This window comes from Metarhizium robertsii, assembly GCF_000187425.2.
Source record: "Metarhizium robertsii ARSEF 23 chromosome Unknown MAA_Scf_4, whole genome shotgun sequence".
In the NCBI taxonomy this organism is placed as follows: Eukaryota; Fungi; Ascomycota; class Sordariomycetes; order Hypocreales; family Clavicipitaceae; genus Metarhizium; species Metarhizium robertsii.
Window position 1 is genome coordinate 1,292,295 of NW_011942182.1, and position 16,513 is coordinate 1,308,807.

The following is a 16,513-nucleotide window of genomic DNA, read 5'->3' on the forward strand; positions in this document are numbered from 1 at the left end:
TTGGATGTAGAACCGACAGTTATACTACCTAGGTAGTTAAACTACTTGGGCCCATCTTGGTTACATTCTGTTCGGTCAATTGCCATGCCAAGTACTTGGATAGGCCTGGATTGGCTGGATAGGCACATACGCCAAAAGAAAAACAGTTTATGAAAGAGGCTTTTTTTCTGTTTCAGCAAGACAAATCTGGAACTCGTGAATACCCCCCCAAGGCTTCAACGCGCCGAGCACCGTCAAACCTCCGTCACAGTGCCCAACTTGGCCCGAAGCATAAGGTTCTTTTTAGCTGTCTCAGGATCAGCCTCCGGAACAAAGTCAATCTTGATCCCCTTGCGGAAAACCACGCAGTGAGTCGAGCCTCCGTGATGGAACATGCCAATCTGCTCGCCCTTCTCTACACGCGTGGGTTTACCCGTTTTGAACTTCTTCAAAATCTCACACGACGATACATCCGCCATGCCGACAAAGACGAGGCACACTCGGCCAACCGGGGGCTCCGCCTCAATGAAGAAAATTGCCCGGGCGGCGACGTGAGTGATGTACGCTTGAGCCTGATCCGGCGCCGCCGGGTCGGGGTGGTTGCCGTCGAAGAAGCCGGTGATGGTAGGCTCCGAGAAGTATGTCCCGCGAATGACTTCTGTTCTGATGACATTGCCCGCGACAGGCGAGTGCCAGCGATGATAGGAGGTGGCGCTCAGGAAGGCCTGGTAGACGGTGCCGCCGACAAAGTCTTCGGTCCAGGAGTGGCCGTCGAGCATCTCGGAGAGCGAGTATGGCTGGCCTTTGAGCCAGAAGCTGTCGCGCCTCTGGACGTTTATCTGCCTCTGGAATGCTCTCGACTCACACGCGTTGGCTAAAATTTCAGGCTGCTTAGGGGACGCAACGGGGCGGAGCTTGTCGATGTCTCTGAACTGACGGACGAAGAAGTCGTCCCAGGACTTGAACCCCCAATGGTCAGGGTCGCCCTCGGGGTCGCAAATGAAAAGCTCTGGGAATTTGCGGTCTACTCCATCGACGTTTGTGTCTTTCTCAATGGCCTTGAGTGCCGGCTCGCTGAGCCACATGTTTTCCTTAGTGGTGATGACGTACAGCGAGTCCGAGGTCATTAGAACCTCCTGTTTCCAAGTATTCAAAATTGCCTTGAGCTTTTCGTTAACATCATCATTTAGGAAAAACGCATATCCGCTGGGCGTGGCCATGGGCCAGTCAAGAACGGTGTTGAAAGGGAACCCAATAAGGCCAACATCGTACCCCTTCTGGCTCCATTCGGGGGCTATCGTAGTCATGACCACGCCGAAGAGCTGCAGAAGATGGTCGATGTCTCGAATCTGTTTGTTGCCAACCGGATCAGAGAGGTAAGGCTCCTTGTTTGGAACCTCGGAGAGCATGGCGGACGCCAACATGCGGAGATCGGGGCGGCTTTCAATCAGTTTCCTAAGGTCTTCGACTTCATTGGGAAGAGTCAGAGGCTCACGTCTCTTGTCGACTTCCTTGACCAGGTGCTTGAGCCAGTCGATCATGATGACGCGGTTCTTGGGCAGCCAGCCGCCGTGGCGGTATGGCACATGAACTACAGGCGCCATGACTGCAGCAGTGCGTGGCATGTCTTGTGATGTGAATGTGTTTCGAAATTCAGGCCAATGGGGGCGACCTTTTCCAAAAAATTCTGTTGAGGGAAGATGATTTGGAGCATTTGGTCAAGCCTGTCCACAGCTCGTGGCCGCAAGAGGCTTTTATACACGGGCCGACAGCATCTCCCCCGCTTCAGCCGTCCGGAATAGCCGTGGCCATGATGTTGTAGTCTCTTTCTGCAGTCATGAGACAACATCGGACAAGTTGCTGCATGTTTGAGGAAGCGTCCATTTCAGCCAGCCACTCAGACTGTCACCGACTCACATGCGGCCCAAAGGCTGTTGGTCTCTATTCGCTCTTTCCGGACACATACATACTGCGGGGTTGCGCATATGCATTACACGGCGAATAAAGAGGACTGTGAAACATGGTTTCTTCACAGGCAAGTTTCTGAAAGCCAAAAGTCCCAGCAGGCGTTGCCTACCGACGTTGCGCGGCGATATTGGTGTGGATGGCTGCCCATGCGTGTTTTGCCGCATCAGGACAGATTCCTCGATGTACTTGAGGACCATACTTGGTCGTACTCCAAAGAGGCAAGTGAATGCAGTCTTCAACAGGTACCTTGATGCCTACACAAGAGTCTATCTGTGTAGCCGGAGCTGGACTTGTGCCGTGGCCGGGTGCCGGGTGCCGGGCTTGCCGCAAAAATGATCAAACTACACTTCAACACCCAGTTGCTCCATGGCAAACTATTCGCGGTTGGGCATACATTTGTAGTCTGTGCATTACATCGGTGGCTACGTTGTATACGACCAACGACATTGCATCGCTGTTTGTGAAGCCGCTTTCATATGGGGCAAAGCTGGTGATGAGTGCATCGGGTGGTCTTGGGCACGCCAACGGTTAGGCAGCTTCCCTATTCTTCTGATCGCACAGTTTTCCGCCATGTCATCCCACCACCGGCAGCATGAGCCCCGGCCGCAGATTCAACGATCAGCTGTGAGGGAGGAGTACCCTGGGTGCACAAGGGACGACGAACTTTATATACTCTCGTCAAGGTGCCGTAGCCCAGCGCATTACTTTCGGCGTGTACAGTTTGATGTGACGTCACATCCTGGAGACCGCATAAGTGACCAGACGTCTTGTATGCGATAGCAACGTCGGAGAGGGAGAAGTCGGAGCCAGCTTCAAGTTCATCCAGAGTGTACTGCGCCACTTGATGCTGGTTTTCCCCATGCTCTCCCATGCTCTGGCGACGGCATGAAAAGGGCTCGACCAGAGTTGCATGCTGGCATTCAAAGGGTTCCATGATCTTCCAGAGGTTTATTAAAACTTCTGTCCATAAGTCTGAACGCTAGCCGTGCCAAGTGGTGCTTGGCTTTTGCTCGGCGGTGAAAGAAGAATGCATGTATTCTCGCAAAGTTGATGGCATTACCGGACCACTTGATCCTTCAATGTCCAAGAAGCACAGCTGTAGACTATTGCGACTGTTGGAGTGCGTTTTGCTTATACCCTTTCCGTGTTTGCCTGGTGACATGCCAAAGGTCACCAGCTGAGCAGGGTCAGTGCCCTTCTTATAGGCTGCTCGGCTTGATAATGCGGATATATTTTCTTAACAAGGCATACGTGAGGATGTTCTTTGTCGTCGTGTTGCGATAGTTGGAGAGAATGTCCAAGGTGTTGACGCCGCGTTAGCTGTTCACCGGGGAAGACGCCGCGAGGCTACGCCATTCAGTGCCACCTTTATCCGTTGATAGGGCACTTGAGATGAAAAGAATAATTGCTACTGTCGGTGTTGATTAAGAGCAAATAGAGGAAATATTCTAGAGGCTCGTCATTAATAATAACTATGGCAGCTAGAAAACTCTATGTACAGAGGCCAAATCTGGCTAAGGCTGCGAGTAGCCCCTGGGCAGCAACTGATTTCTCCCTATGGAATTCGGGGGATGTATCCGTCGACGGATTGTGAGAACAAGATGAAAAGAAAAAGGCAGGTCCGTGTCGGCGCGGGCAGCCCATTCGTTGATTGGTGCCAGTCAAGTCAACACATGCCCGGAATAAGGCCAAGCGCTTCAAGCCGCGGTGCCCTTGGGGCGAGTGACGACGGGTTCTGGTCCGTCTTCCTGCACCTTGTCAAACCAGATGCATTCCAGATCCTCGTCAATCTCAATGCCCAGCTGAATGGGAACATTGCCCTCAAACCTGAACTCGGCACTCATTGGCTGGTTCGGACCTTGCGACACTTCCCTGTAAAGAGCGATGTATTTCTTCTGCTCGAATAAGTGTTGGAAGGTAAGTGTAAAGACATAAGATCGATCCGAGCAGTCAATAAATAGCCGGTCGTCCCTGATCTGCATCATGAGGGATCCCCAGCCCGGATTCCGGTATTCGCCCGTATAAGTGTCCAGGGGCACGCTTTGGGGCTCTAATTCTTTTATACCAGGGCAACGCTTCTGCAGCTCCTCCTCGGTTACCTTTTCCGCGCTGCCCATCTTTTTCTCTGGGATCAATTTGTGCACCACCTCGTCCCAGTCGACTCTTTGGTCCTGGGCCACGCCTAAGAGTTCGTCGAGGAATTCCTGCATCAGGATCTCGGCGACGAAGCACGCACTGTCCGAGTTGCCAAAGATGGCGCCTCCGAATCTCAGTTCCGGTACGAAGAAATGGCTCGTTGAGGAGCCGGATATGCATCCGTCGTGAACGAAAATCATGTGGCCTCGGTAGTGGTGCACCTCCCAGCCTGTCGCGTACAGCGGCGGCGAGGAGAACGGTTTCGGGGCCTCATCCGGGCTGATGATGATTCGCGGCTTCACGATCCCCTGGTAAACGGCTTCTGTGAACGGGCCCTCCTTGTTCATCATTGCCTTGACGTATTTGATGTAGTCGTTGACCGAGGACACGACGGAGCCGGCGCCCTGTGCCTCGGGGGAATCGGGGGTCATGAAGGTCAAGTACTTGCCGGCCGTCTCGTCCCACCAGTGTCCGGGGGAAATACGGTCTCCGAGTCCCTTGGCCCGCGCGCGTCCCGGCTGCAGGTTGCTCGAGGTCATGCCGAGTGGTTGGAAGAAGCGCTCTTCGAGAAAGTCGGCGAAGCTGAGACCTGTTTTCTTCTCCACCAGGTACGTGGCGACGGTGTACATGATGTTGCAGTAGATGAATTTGGAACGGACTGGGGCTGCGGGTGCCAGGTTCCTGAGATTTCGCGTGAGGGACTGCGCGGTATCTGGGTTGTTGGACCTGACGCCAAAATATGAATTGTCATGGCTGCCATGAGGAATTAGCCACAGATCATGGATTGGCGAAAGGGGGAAGGAAAGGTGTCCTCACGCTGCCATTCCGCTCCGGTGACTGAGGATGTCTTCGACGGTAACGCCCTCGTAGCCTTGGCCAGGCATGACAAACTCGCCGAGCAATAGTTCGGCCATTTCGGCCTCATATTCGATGTCGGGATGCTTGTCGTCATGGACGAGCAGGGCAACAGAAGCAGCAGTGAGAGACTTGGAAGCGGAAGCAATGTCAAGAAGAGTATCGGTGGTCATTGGCTTTGGGGGTTCGAATGAGGCCATCCCGAAGGCCTTGGAGGCCATGGTACCATCGTGGGTAATGGCAATAGCAAGGCCAGGGACATGGTATTTCTTCATCAGGTCCTCTACGTGTGAGGAGAAGTTGCCAGAGCTGAACAACTCCATCATGTAGTTGACGAGTTGCGATATTCCGTGGCGTTGAAGCGATGTAACAGTTGAGGAATGTACATCGACAGTAAGTTGCCGCCAGGAAAGATTCTTGATGCCGGGCCACAGAGTTGAATGGGGGAAATTGACGCGTATATATCTTGGCACTATGATTAGATGTGGTTCGTGCATCCAGAGCTCTTTCCAATTATACAGTGGGAGAGAAAAAGTATTTACGCAGACCAGGTACTTGGCCATCGCGCTACGAGAAAAAAATATACTACAGCAGATTAGTATATACTTCTCGACGGGCAGATGTATTCTGTCACAGACTGTGCACTGTCGTCGTGGAGGTGAGTAAGGCGCGATTCTAAATTGGGCAATATGCTGTTGGCTTGTTGTCCAATCAACGATTCGACGATGCAATGGCAGCCCACAAATGGAGCGTTAAAATGGGTCGTTCCAACTCGGGCTGACTCACAATCTCTTCAGTGCTTCCCCAAGTTGTGGTACTTACTACTCGGCATTGCTGCTGCCTTGGAGGGGTCAACGGTTTGACAGCCGGCAGTCGAATTCCAAAAGTGAAAGGACTTGGCTGTCACTCAATGTTTGTACAGCTTTGAGGTGACTCACCAAACATTATTGACATCATCTTTCCACTACTACAATCTGGGCGCTAGTGTTTTCTTATTCATCTAGGCAGCTATGCCTACATATGCCATTTGCCTGATTTGATGAATAACCTGTGTATGATTGGCCAGGGCTCAGCGGCCCCTACTGGTACATATGTAGGGTCAACTGGTCTCAGTGCTGGTTAGATCTGGTTTCACCCTCTGCTGAGTCCTGACACTCCTAAGGGCACTGATCAGTGTGACGGCTTGTCAGCCCTTAACCAACAAGCTAGCCGTCTAAATATTACATAAAATTTATTGAGCTTGTGCACTATAAATTACTTGGCGGGCTTACTTTTTTTGCTAGGTACGCTTACGTACTGCTAAGTGCTTAAATATTAAGTTAAATACTATAATATATTTTATTATAAGTAAATATATTATAAATTATCTGTTTATAATATATTAAAAAAGGTTAAATACGATAAATACTTAGCTATCAAGAGGGTGACCGCACCTAGCAAAAAGAGTAAGCCCACCGAGCAATTCACTCTATATTGGCCTTGGGATCTTGTCATGCTATCAGCTGCGAGCTGCCAGCCGCCGGCCAGCCGCCGTCTGCTCAGTTGGCATCTGCTCACATCTCTATATATTGCTCTTAGGGCCTTTTGTTTTTTTCTCCCACAAAAAGTCCAAACAAGAAAACTTTTACACCTTCACTTTCACACCCTTACACATCGTTCTCGAAAGCACGTTTGATACCCCCAATTTCACACCTTTACACCTTTTTCTCGCAAGCTGCTTTGCAGAAGACCATTACACAAGAGATCTCAGACCACCAGTCGCGACTATAATGGATTCTATCACACGCAACCAGGTTACCGCAGCCCAAGGCCACCTCGCTGCGAAATGTCCCGTAGACCCAATCTGGTACCGTGCTATTGAAGTCGGTGCGAAGCTTGGCTGCTGTATGGAAATGGTCGATATTGCGCTACTATGCAGCTCCCAGGCGTCCATTTTCTTGCGTCCAGCTCAATACCAGCAGGCTGCAGACTATTTAATGAAGTCCTTCCAACACTCGCTATCCGACCACCTTACCCTCGCAAACGCCTTTAATGCCTACATGCAAGTACGCCAGTTGCATCAGCAAGAAGGAGGCCCAAAGTTCGACCTTGCCGAGTGGTGCTCCCGTTTTTTCTTGAATATTCAGGCGCTAGAAGCGGTCTATCTTCAGCGACAAGAACTCAGGTCGTTCATGGAAAGCCAGGCCAAGTTCGCCCCCACCCACGCATCGGTTCAGGATATGACATGCGTACGGAAGGCTTTAGCAATCGCTTTCTGCACGCACACTGCGATCCATCATTCCGGCGATGTGTACCGAACGGTGCATGAGAATACCTCGGCACTTTTGGCACCACTTAGCTCTCTGGTGGGTGGTGATTACGAGTGGATCGTGTACACAACGCTCCGCACATCAGGAGGGAAGCAATATCTGGAGACAGCTACGGCAATCAATGCAGAATGGCTTGTGGTAGGATCTTATCGCCACTCCTTTCCAATCAGACGAGCTGACGATAGTAGGATCTACCTTTCTTCCAGGAAGCCCGTATGCCGACAAAAGGGAACGGGTCACTGAGACAACCCCAAGTCAAGCGTTCCCTCGACGATGCGAAGGCCAGAAATCGAACTGCCCAAGGACAGCTAGCACCATAGCTTCCAGGCCGATCATCATTTCTCTCCCTACGAATCGACAAGTATCTCAGATGGATCAACGGGCGAAAGTCCAATACATTGAAGGGCGAAAGTCCACGACATTAACGGGCGAAAGCCCACTTCAACATTCACGGGCGAAAGCCCACTTCAACATTCACGGGCGAAAGCCCAATTCAACATTCACGGGCGAAAGTCCAATGGAATTAAGGGCGAAAGCCTAATTTTCTTCATTCCTTCATAGGTGCAAACCTGATTCCTTAATGAGTGTAAACCCGATTCCTTAATGAGTGTAAACCCGATTCCTTAATGAGTGTAAACCCGATTCCTTAATGAGTGTAAACCCGATTCCTTAATGAGTGTAAACCCGATTCCTTAATGAGTGTAAACCCGATTCCTTAATGAGTGTAAACCCGATTCCTTAATGAGTGTAAACCCGATTCCTTAATGAGTGCAAACCCGATTCCTTCATGGTTGTAAAACCTTGGGCACCCGCCCTAAAGGTCGTTCTGGCAGCCCTGTTGGGGAGTGGGTTCGATTCCCACGACGATCCTTTGACTTTTGGCCCGGGGGATGACGTCGAATCGACTATGGGAGCGACCAGTTCTTCACTCGCTTTGTTGCTTTTATATCACCTCTTTTATCAAACTTAGGTCCTTTTGATGTTGGACGTTTCCATTGTCGCATATAGATGTATGTGTACATACATGTGTCATTGAAATGGTAGGTGTAGACCGGCAGAGAGGACGCCATCCTTGCATGTTGAGAAAGGAATAGATTCCCCTCCACAACTTCGACCGAATATGTTCTGGTATTTGATACACATATGGTAAGTTATATCTTCTTTTTGTTTTCTTGGCAACTTCTTCATCTTTCACAAGCATTGACCACAGGACTCTGGAAGCATCTAGACCCTTTACACTGATATGAGACCCAGTCTATTCGTGCGTAGGGCCTGGGAGAATAAGTATTTTCCGACACAATCGACCACTCAGAGGCGAACGCACTGGCTTCTCCCACTGCCGCATGTTCGATGTTTCTCCCGGCAATAGAACGCCAATGTGGCCTCTCTCGGCCACCTCCTATGACGCAACGGCAGGCGTCCTCAGTCAACATTGCACATGTGGTCTTTTGACACGTTCTTAGCGCTATTTCTCGGGCCATTCATGTCTACGCTCTCATCCGTCGGCATCCAAGAGCCCTCAGCGCTTGCCTAGACTCTGGAGAAGCTTAATGTCTTTAGAGATCTTGTCATGGTTTAACCGCACCAAGCAAAAGGCAAGTCCACTACTGCCTGTTACAGTTGAATTTTATATACTTCTTGGTTTCTTGGTTATCGATGCCCTGTATTCCACCCGTTGACATTTCTTTCACTGGATTCCGCATAACGTATCAAAGCCTTGGTGGACATGCTGCAGAATAGCTGATGCAATATCGCACATGGAGCATTTGTAGGGTTTATGCGAGGTGCATCCTGATCCTTGAAGAAACAGTACAGATACTTAAAGGCGATTCTCGGTATTTTATTGTTAAGTCAAAATTGAGGGTTACCGTCAGGGGTCCCAAGGGGCTTGTAGCGGGCCCCGACCGGTTATAAAAGGGGTCAAATTTGCAGGATTTTTCATCATTCAACTGAATCCTATTATCATCATTAATGAAGCTATTGATTGAGCCCTGAAAAGCCTCTTAAAACATCATCGTTTTCTACTACGCAAATTGCTGTTGTCAACTCAACATTTATATTCCACTTCGTGATTTCTACCACACTACTGACATGTAAGTGACCTTCGTCAATTAGAGCGCATCCGGGACATGCAGAAATCCAAATGAGACTCATTGACTATACGAGGCACGGTGTAGTGAAGGTAATTTTTCTAAGAAAGTGGCAAAAACATCTTGTTGCTTTCATTGATCGAGTTGACCGCCTCAAGTCACGGTGATTTTTCTAACCCATGACAAATCTTTCAATTCATTGAAGCGAATCTTGAGCAAGGCTCGGCGTCGGCCCAAACGAAAACGGCTAAAGGTGCCACAAGCTATACTCACGCGTCACACAGAAATCACCAAACTCGGAAGATGAAGCACCAGACTTGATATAGACGACTTGACACATCTCCTGTCCCCGTTTTTCCAAACTCCGCTCCTTCCCTGCCCGACGCCGTAAAGGCAAAGGTATCCGGCAGGAGCGACTTTGAGTGGGGAGTGCCATGGCATCGAGCGTATGAAATAGTCGACCAGCGGCAGCTAGATTTTATTGTGGACTTTAAAAAACGCCTGGCAGCATCGACGAGGGGTGAAATACCATCGGCCGAAAAAGACTTGCTGTCGAGCCCTGAGTCTGCCCAGAAGCTCGTGGACCAGCTACACACAGACAGTCCGAGCTGAGAAGCAGCGGCGGGTTAAGAGAGAACAAGTCGAAAAGCTAGGACGATTTCTTATATGGTTTGACATGCAGAATGTTGGGTTGCACACGGCGCTAGAGAGAAGAAAGGTCCAGACAGGGACGACTACACAATTGGTGGGATATGTGCGATTCTCCCGGAATATGTCGCTGCTATAGCCGTTCCTGACGAAGAACATGCTCAGGTAGAGTGGCGAAGGGGAAAAAAACATGCTATGCTTTGAAATGGAAGCAGCGGGGCTAATGAACCGCTTCCCTTGCCTCGTCATTCACGATATTTGCGACTACTCTGATTCTCATAAAAATAAGCTCCTGGTCGAATCCCTCCTCTATGAGTCTGCAAACCATGGCCATGGACGACAGCCGTACAGCTGCTGATTGACAACAGTGTTGACCTCGAATCCAGGGATAGAGATGACATGGATTGAACACCCTTGCTTCAGGCAGTGGCGCGCGGTCTTGTCTCCGTCGTCATCCTGCTATTACGGAACAAGGCCAACGTTGCCGTGGCTGACGCCTTTGTTCTGGTCCATTTGCCGTGTGATAGCAGACAACATTGAAGAGAAGCCGACTGTAGCGCAACGGGTAAACAGTTTGAGAAGGCCCAGAATCATTGACCCTTGGCTCCCCTATGCAGCCAGGTTTAACTAACTGCAGACCTCTCTTGAGGACCATGACACTCATCTCCCAGTGAACCAAGTCGCCTCTTGGAATCCGTCAATCGACATCAATCATTCTATCAGCCCCCGAGCAGGCGTCAGCCACACGGCCGTGGCGGCTTGAACCGTACCATTAAACTTGTCCCCGTCAGACGCAGGTATTTCAAGAGCCACCTCACTGACCTCGTAGATACAGGCCCCATCAAAGCCGAGGATGTAAACCTTGCCAGCGGCGGCATCCGTCAAGGCCAGGTATTGAACGTCGGAAGAAGTTTCGGCCACCCACGGCGCGGGCTCAACCGCGTTTGAGCCGCCTCCGCTCGTCGGTGTCTCCCAGAGATCAGTAGCCTCCGTACGCACCAGCCGGCCTTGACTGTCCAGTTCAAAAACCGAGACGTAGCCGTTGCGACTGGCATCAGAGCCCCTGGTGGACGCGAACAAGTATCTAGGGGCGTGGCCCGGCGGTCCGGTCGAGAAGCGGACCTCATCCGCGGCGTAGTCGGATGCGTTCTTGCCCGGTGGCAAAACACTCGCGCCCTGGAGGTGCTCCAGGTCCTGCACAGTTCCGTCCCGGCGCCTATTCACTCGGAACACGTCCACCATGTTGGAGTGCTCCTGGATGACGTACAAGATGTGTCCGTTTGGATGGGGCCAGGCATGGCGCGGGCCGTCCTCCTCCCTCGCCGCCTTGTTCTTCTGCTGCTCTGTGAGAAGGGCAGACGACCCGGTGGCTTGTTGCGAAACGGAAAACGTCCACACGGCATTCGACCCGATGTCTGCGACGTACAGCGTGCGGCCGTCGGGGCTCAGATCGGCGCTGTGCGCTCCGGAGCGAAGACCGGCGACGCCACCAGGGCTGCCGTTAGCAAAGTCAAGCTGTTGTGCTAGGTCGCCCAGGGCGCCGTCGCTGTCTAGATGGAATGCCTCGCCGGTGGCGCCGCCAGCGCTGTACAGATGCGAGTCGGAGGCGACGACGTAACCGGGCGAATTGGCTACCGGCTTGGTGTTTATCGGCTCGAGGGTGTGGAATGGGCCGTCGAGTTGGCTTTTGTAGGCTGCCACGCTGGGGGGATCCCACGCTGCGGCGTACAGCGTCTTTTGGTTTGGCGCAAAGGAAATCCAGGCGTGAGGAGCGGTCGCATGACTGACGTGTGATGGGCAAGGAGAGGGTCGAAGGAGAGGGTGTATATGTACGGGACGTTGAACGTGCCCACGAATAGCTCCATGTTTGGATAGGTTTTCTGACTTGGCGACCTTTTTTTGCTTTTTTTTTGGCTTCGAGTAAATTTTTGTCTAGGCCGCGGCTGTGAATTAAATAGATCATATCAATACCACCAGGGGGCCTCGCAGCTGCCTTTCATCACTGGTGGTTGCTCTGAGTACTACGCGGCCCTTGGCTATAGTTTTCATGCGATTGGCGATTTACGTCCCCGTGCGAATTTCCGAGACGGGCCGGATGCAACCCTTAAACTTTTGAACAAGCATATGTATGCGACATGCCCTGTTGTCTTGCCACTCAAGAAGGGCGCATGGGCCGTTTGTACGAGACCTTGCATGAAGTCGGTACCAGAAACAGAACAAGCTACTTACCTAGTCCCAAAGTCATGCCCACGGAAATAACAGTAAAAAGCCTCATAACACGAGTTGTTGATTTTGACTCAAATTCCACGCGCCAGGAGAGTTTTCTGCGCCGCGCCCTAGGAATACGCGCAGCGGTAGTGGATACAAAGTTTTTGAGAAACGTCACGCCGAGACTGCCGGCAACGGGCATAGGTTCATCGCCTCGACTTGCAGCCGGTGCAAATCATCCGAGATGACGGCGTACCAAGCCGGCGTGGATCACGCGCGGATCACAAGTTGTGCGGCGAACCGGACCAACGGAGGACGGTTCGGCGGGTTCCAAAATTCCTTGGGCCATTACTAATGGCGCGGCAATCGACTGCCGTGGCTGAATGGGACGAAGTGCCGATTGGCGCGATGGGCCTGGCGCCGACGAATTGGGCCAAGATGGCGTCATTACGGGACGTGCTTTTGCAAGCTCGGAACAAAGACGGAAAAGATTTCCGAAATCCACTCGCGGCCTATTGCAATTATGCTTTTGTTCGTCTTGCTGTTTATAAAACGTACAAGATTTATATGCTGCGTTTATGAGTATTAGACGACTGGAGGTAAAGAGTAATTCGACTCATGCTGATACACATATGTTGAGTTCAAAACGTGCGAAATAAATGTCCAAAGGGTCCAGTCACGATAATTGCTTTTTCGAAGGTTCAAATTGGGGCTGCCATGTTGGATGAGGGTCATCGCAGGGGTCCTCAGGGGCTCCAACAGGGTATCAAAGGGGCCAATCTTCCGGGTCTGCAGGGCTTTCAGCTAAATTCTTCAATCATCATCAATATCAGCGTTTTGCTCTATCGAGGTGCCTGTAATTCTCTGAAAATATCTTCATTTCAGCCATTATAGGGATATAAGTTGAGTCGACAATGGCTGCATCTTCACTCTAGATGCAGGATCTGTAGTGAGCCTTATGAGAGCAATGAGCGAAAAATATAAGCAGGTACAGCAAATGTATTGACATTGCATGTTAATCCTGCCATCTGTGTTACTTTTGACACTATACATGCCAATCTCGTCACATGCTCGGTTGGAAGCTTCTCAAGTTACAACTTATACCCACAACCCGAGTAATCCTTACCAAATTGGACGCGAGTCACACCCGCACTGAATATACGCAGCTCGCTATATACAGCTCTTGCGCATTTGCTGTTTCCGAAGCCCCGCTAATGAAGTACGGTCTCAATAACGCGAAGTGACCAGGCAACGGCCTCATGAGCCATTTCCGTGCTGGTCAGCTCGGAAGAGAAAGCTTGGGCGACCTCAGCATATTCAGGGCCAGAAAGTCCATGTCGCTTGGAGCGCGGCTGAGTTGTTGATGGCGTGCTTGTTAACTCGGCTAGCTTATTTTGTTGGCTTTTTTGTGAGTTGGAAGAGGACACTGGCTGAAGGACCAGTTCAATAATCGTCATGATGCTGTATACATCTTGCCAATTGTCTTGTTCCTCTCCACCTGGAGAGCCTGATATAGATCGTCCACTTTCTCCTTGGCTTCATATCCTGCTGGAGGATAGTTTCCCAGATTTGTCCAATACTCCATCTCATCTCTTGCTTCTTGCCCTGTTCCCGTGGCTCTGGAAAAGGTGTCTCCGGCAAGACTATTTGATTCCGTCGAGCGGGCCTGGGGTGAATACGACGACGTGGACCGTGATATTTAACGTGTCCCAAGCCTAACACCAGCTTGTTCCGACCCTGGACGACCAACATCTCTCCATCATACACGAACAGCGCGTGTGCCCACTCGTCAGATCTATTCGTAGCAGGTTGATGTCTCTCTGATAGTGTGATCGACAGCTCCTCCACGCATACGAGAGTCCGAGTTGATGTTTTGAATCTCTTTGGCCTTGTGGAAGTGGTCCAGGTGTTTAGCTATAGACGAAGCAGATTAATATACACCAGATGACTGGTTTCCCCCATGACCCGATCTCATTCACGTCATGGGCTTGCAGGCTTCACGCCACCAAACTGCCTACATATGTGCAAATAACGGCTCTGTCCTGTGGCTGGACTAGGAGATGCACGAGTTGCAAGTGACGCACCAAGATCCAGAGAGCATCTTCTCTATGGAAGACCTCACGAGGCGGTTCTCTCTCCTCGTTACGCCTCTCTTCATAGCTTGTGACGATAACCGACGCAAAGGAACCCAGGTTGACCAAGGCATCGAAGGGATTCAACTTTCGTCCAGCGGTGGGAGACTGAACATACTGCAAGGGTGTTTTGCTTCATATCGTGCTGCTCGACACCGGCGTGCGTAACCCTCTTGTATCGAGGGATGAGACAGAGCAAGAAAACGCGAATGCGCCTCGCTGGGGCGACTTTGAAAGATCAGATGAGCTGATACACAGATAAGTTTTGGAGCCCAACTGATTGGTACATTGATGTATCCGTGATTGAGGTCCTGAAGATGCGGGAGAGGGAGATTGCGGCGACGTGTCTGGACGCTTCCAACAACAGGCAGCCGAGTGAGCCCATGCGGGATGTAATGGGCATGATGGGCAATGTATACCACAAGTTAAAGTTTGAGGTCGTACAGGCCAAAAATTCTGGTGAGGATGTGCTCCGTTGCCGACACTCTATTGAACCTGGCTCCCAGCCTCTGGCAAGGCGGCTGAGTGAAGCATAGTTCTCAGGACAACGCCTGCTAAGTTCTCTATCAGCATAGCTATAGAAGTCTAAAATCATTGAGCGCAAAAAAGTCAGCTCAGACATGCGGGCGCAAAACAAGAAGCTGGATCTCGGCGATGGCCGTTACAGAGGAGTAGCTTTCCATATGCAGGACAAACTGGACGAATGTCCGTATAAATCGGACCACTCCTGTGCCGATGGGGGCTTACAAGACGCAAAGGGCACCTTTGACCTCACGGTCAAGACGTGTTTCTCGGCAAAGATCGATGCTGGCCGGTGCCGTGTCCAACATCTTGACACCAATCCTCAGATGCAGTGAAGGAATGCAACTTCATTTCCGGTTGTGGAAGGAGCCACCGTCTAGTCACCGTCCAGGGTACCTCATTACTCCATAATCTTACAAATGCCCTCTTATGCACAAGATTTCTACATAGAACACCCTTGAATCCTTCACTTGGCCAACGCATAAGCGTCCAGAGCTTGGCCATGGTAGGTGCAGCCATCTTTCGAAGCCAAAAAAACGTACAACTTGCTGCAACATCACTTGCATGGCCTGTTACATCCAGCTCGGGTCGCTCCTACCAAAATCACCTCCCTCATGCTGCTTTCCTGGTGAATCGACCATCATCACCGTCAGCGCCTTCGCGTACCAGGTAACCATTTTGTGCCACGGGTCTTAATATCAAAGATAATTAAATGAGTTCCAGATAAGGCAGTCAGTCAATCATTACCTTCACATTTTGACGATAAACTGATGCCATATTTACGTAGATCGATTGCCACCCAAACCTTGGAGACGCAGCTTAAGCAACAACCATTGGAGTCAAATGGTGTGCAACAAAACCTTATTCGAAAAACATGCAGAACTGAACCATAAAATCCACCAACAATACTGCGTCACGTACCCCCGTAACCTAAGGAGGCTGATGATGGCTGATGATTTCGCCACCACGCGATGGGTATATATGCGCACTCTTCTCTTCATCCCCTTCTCTGGACTCTGATTGCTACGTAAAACTCCGCATCGTGTCTGACACTGATTAGCAGAATACGTCCGTCATGGATTACAACTTGCTGTCTACTCCACCGAAGTGTCTAGCCGACTTTAATCTGGTTCCCGTAAGCCCGACTGACCAAGATTTGCATCTAGTTGTATAGTAACGCGGGTAACAGATTGGGACTGGTGAGGCTTCAATTGCCGAAGAACTTGCAGAAGTAGAGCGACTTCTCAAACACACCGGGGTAAAGCATACAATGCAGACAACGGGAACAGTACTTGGTAAGGTCGACCTGCCTTCAGTCTCCTAGTGCTTTCTAGGAAAAGCGTTTCCAAACCGTTTCAGCACTAATTGGTATTATCGCAGAGGGTACTTGGGATGAAGTCGTGAATGCGATCGGCAAGGCCCATGCTGCTGTCCATCAACGCGGCGTGGCAAAAGTCCAGTCGGAAATCAGGATAGGAACCAAGGTGAGAGACCTTAATAAGGGTCTACTTCCTGTCAAGTGGCAGTCTATCTAATTTTAAGCGCATAGAACCGATAAAGCGGGAGGAGAACACGCCCCTGTTGGCAAGCCCGAGTGTTGCAACGTTCTGGGGACCTAGAATAACTGCACAGGGAGATTGGAACCTGGAGAGGGAGGAAGAATTTT

The 16,513-nt window shown here is 50.8% G+C and overlaps 6 protein-coding genes across 6 annotated transcripts; 2 read left to right on the forward strand and 4 right to left on the reverse strand.

Moving 5' to 3' along the window:
- Window positions 1-233: 233 nt before the first annotated feature.
- MAA_02520 (phosphatidylserine decarboxylase family protein) lies at window positions 234-1,583 on the reverse strand (the record flags this gene model as incomplete). The annotated part of the gene is made up of 1 exon (XM_007820518.1): window positions 234-1,583. The coding sequence occupies one exon, from the start codon at window positions 1,581-1,583 to the stop codon at window positions 234-236; it is 1,350 nt and encodes a 449-aa protein (XP_007818709.1).
- Window positions 1,584-2,488: 905 nt separating this feature from the next.
- On the reverse strand, window positions 2,489-2,881 carry MAA_11076 (Phosphomethylpyrimidine kinase type-1; the record flags this gene model as incomplete). The annotated part of the gene is made up of 1 exon (XM_011413042.1): window positions 2,489-2,881. The coding sequence occupies one exon, from the start codon at window positions 2,879-2,881 to the stop codon at window positions 2,489-2,491; it is 393 nt and encodes a 130-aa protein (XP_011411344.1).
- A 763-nt stretch (window positions 2,882-3,644) lies between these two features.
- MAA_02521 (beta-lactamase family protein) lies at window positions 3,645-5,261 on the reverse strand (the record flags this gene model as incomplete). Its single annotated transcript, XM_007820519.2, has 2 exons — window positions 3,645-4,836; window positions 4,900-5,261. 2 exons carry the CDS (start codon window positions 5,259-5,261, stop codon window positions 3,645-3,647), a joined length of 1,554 nt encoding a protein of 517 aa, XP_007818710.2.
- A 1,446-nt stretch (window positions 5,262-6,707) lies between these two features.
- MAA_02522 (pre-mRNA-splicing factor ATP-dependent RNA helicase prp43) lies at window positions 6,708-7,567 on the forward strand (the record flags this gene model as incomplete). The annotated part of the gene is made up of 2 exons (XM_007820520.1): window positions 6,708-7,385; window positions 7,436-7,567. The coding sequence occupies 2 exons, from the start codon at window positions 6,708-6,710 to the stop codon at window positions 7,565-7,567; spliced, it is 810 nt and encodes a 269-aa protein (XP_007818711.1).
- Window positions 7,568-10,696: 3,129 nt separating this feature from the next.
- On the reverse strand, window positions 10,697-11,850 carry MAA_02523 (muconate cycloisomerase I, MLE; the record flags this gene model as incomplete). The annotated part of the gene is made up of 2 exons (XM_007820521.1): window positions 10,697-11,768; window positions 11,819-11,850. The coding sequence occupies 2 exons, from the start codon at window positions 11,848-11,850 to the stop codon at window positions 10,697-10,699; spliced, it is 1,104 nt and encodes a 367-aa protein (XP_007818712.1).
- A 4,072-nt stretch (window positions 11,851-15,922) lies between these two features.
- Window positions 15,923-16,405, forward strand: MAA_02524 (cell wall biogenesis protein; the record flags this gene model as incomplete). Its single annotated transcript, XM_007820522.2, has 4 exons — window positions 15,923-15,982; window positions 16,037-16,142; window positions 16,228-16,331; window positions 16,397-16,405. 4 exons carry the CDS (start codon window positions 15,923-15,925, stop codon window positions 16,403-16,405), a joined length of 279 nt encoding a protein of 92 aa, XP_007818713.2.
- Window positions 16,406-16,513: the final 108 nt, after the last annotated feature.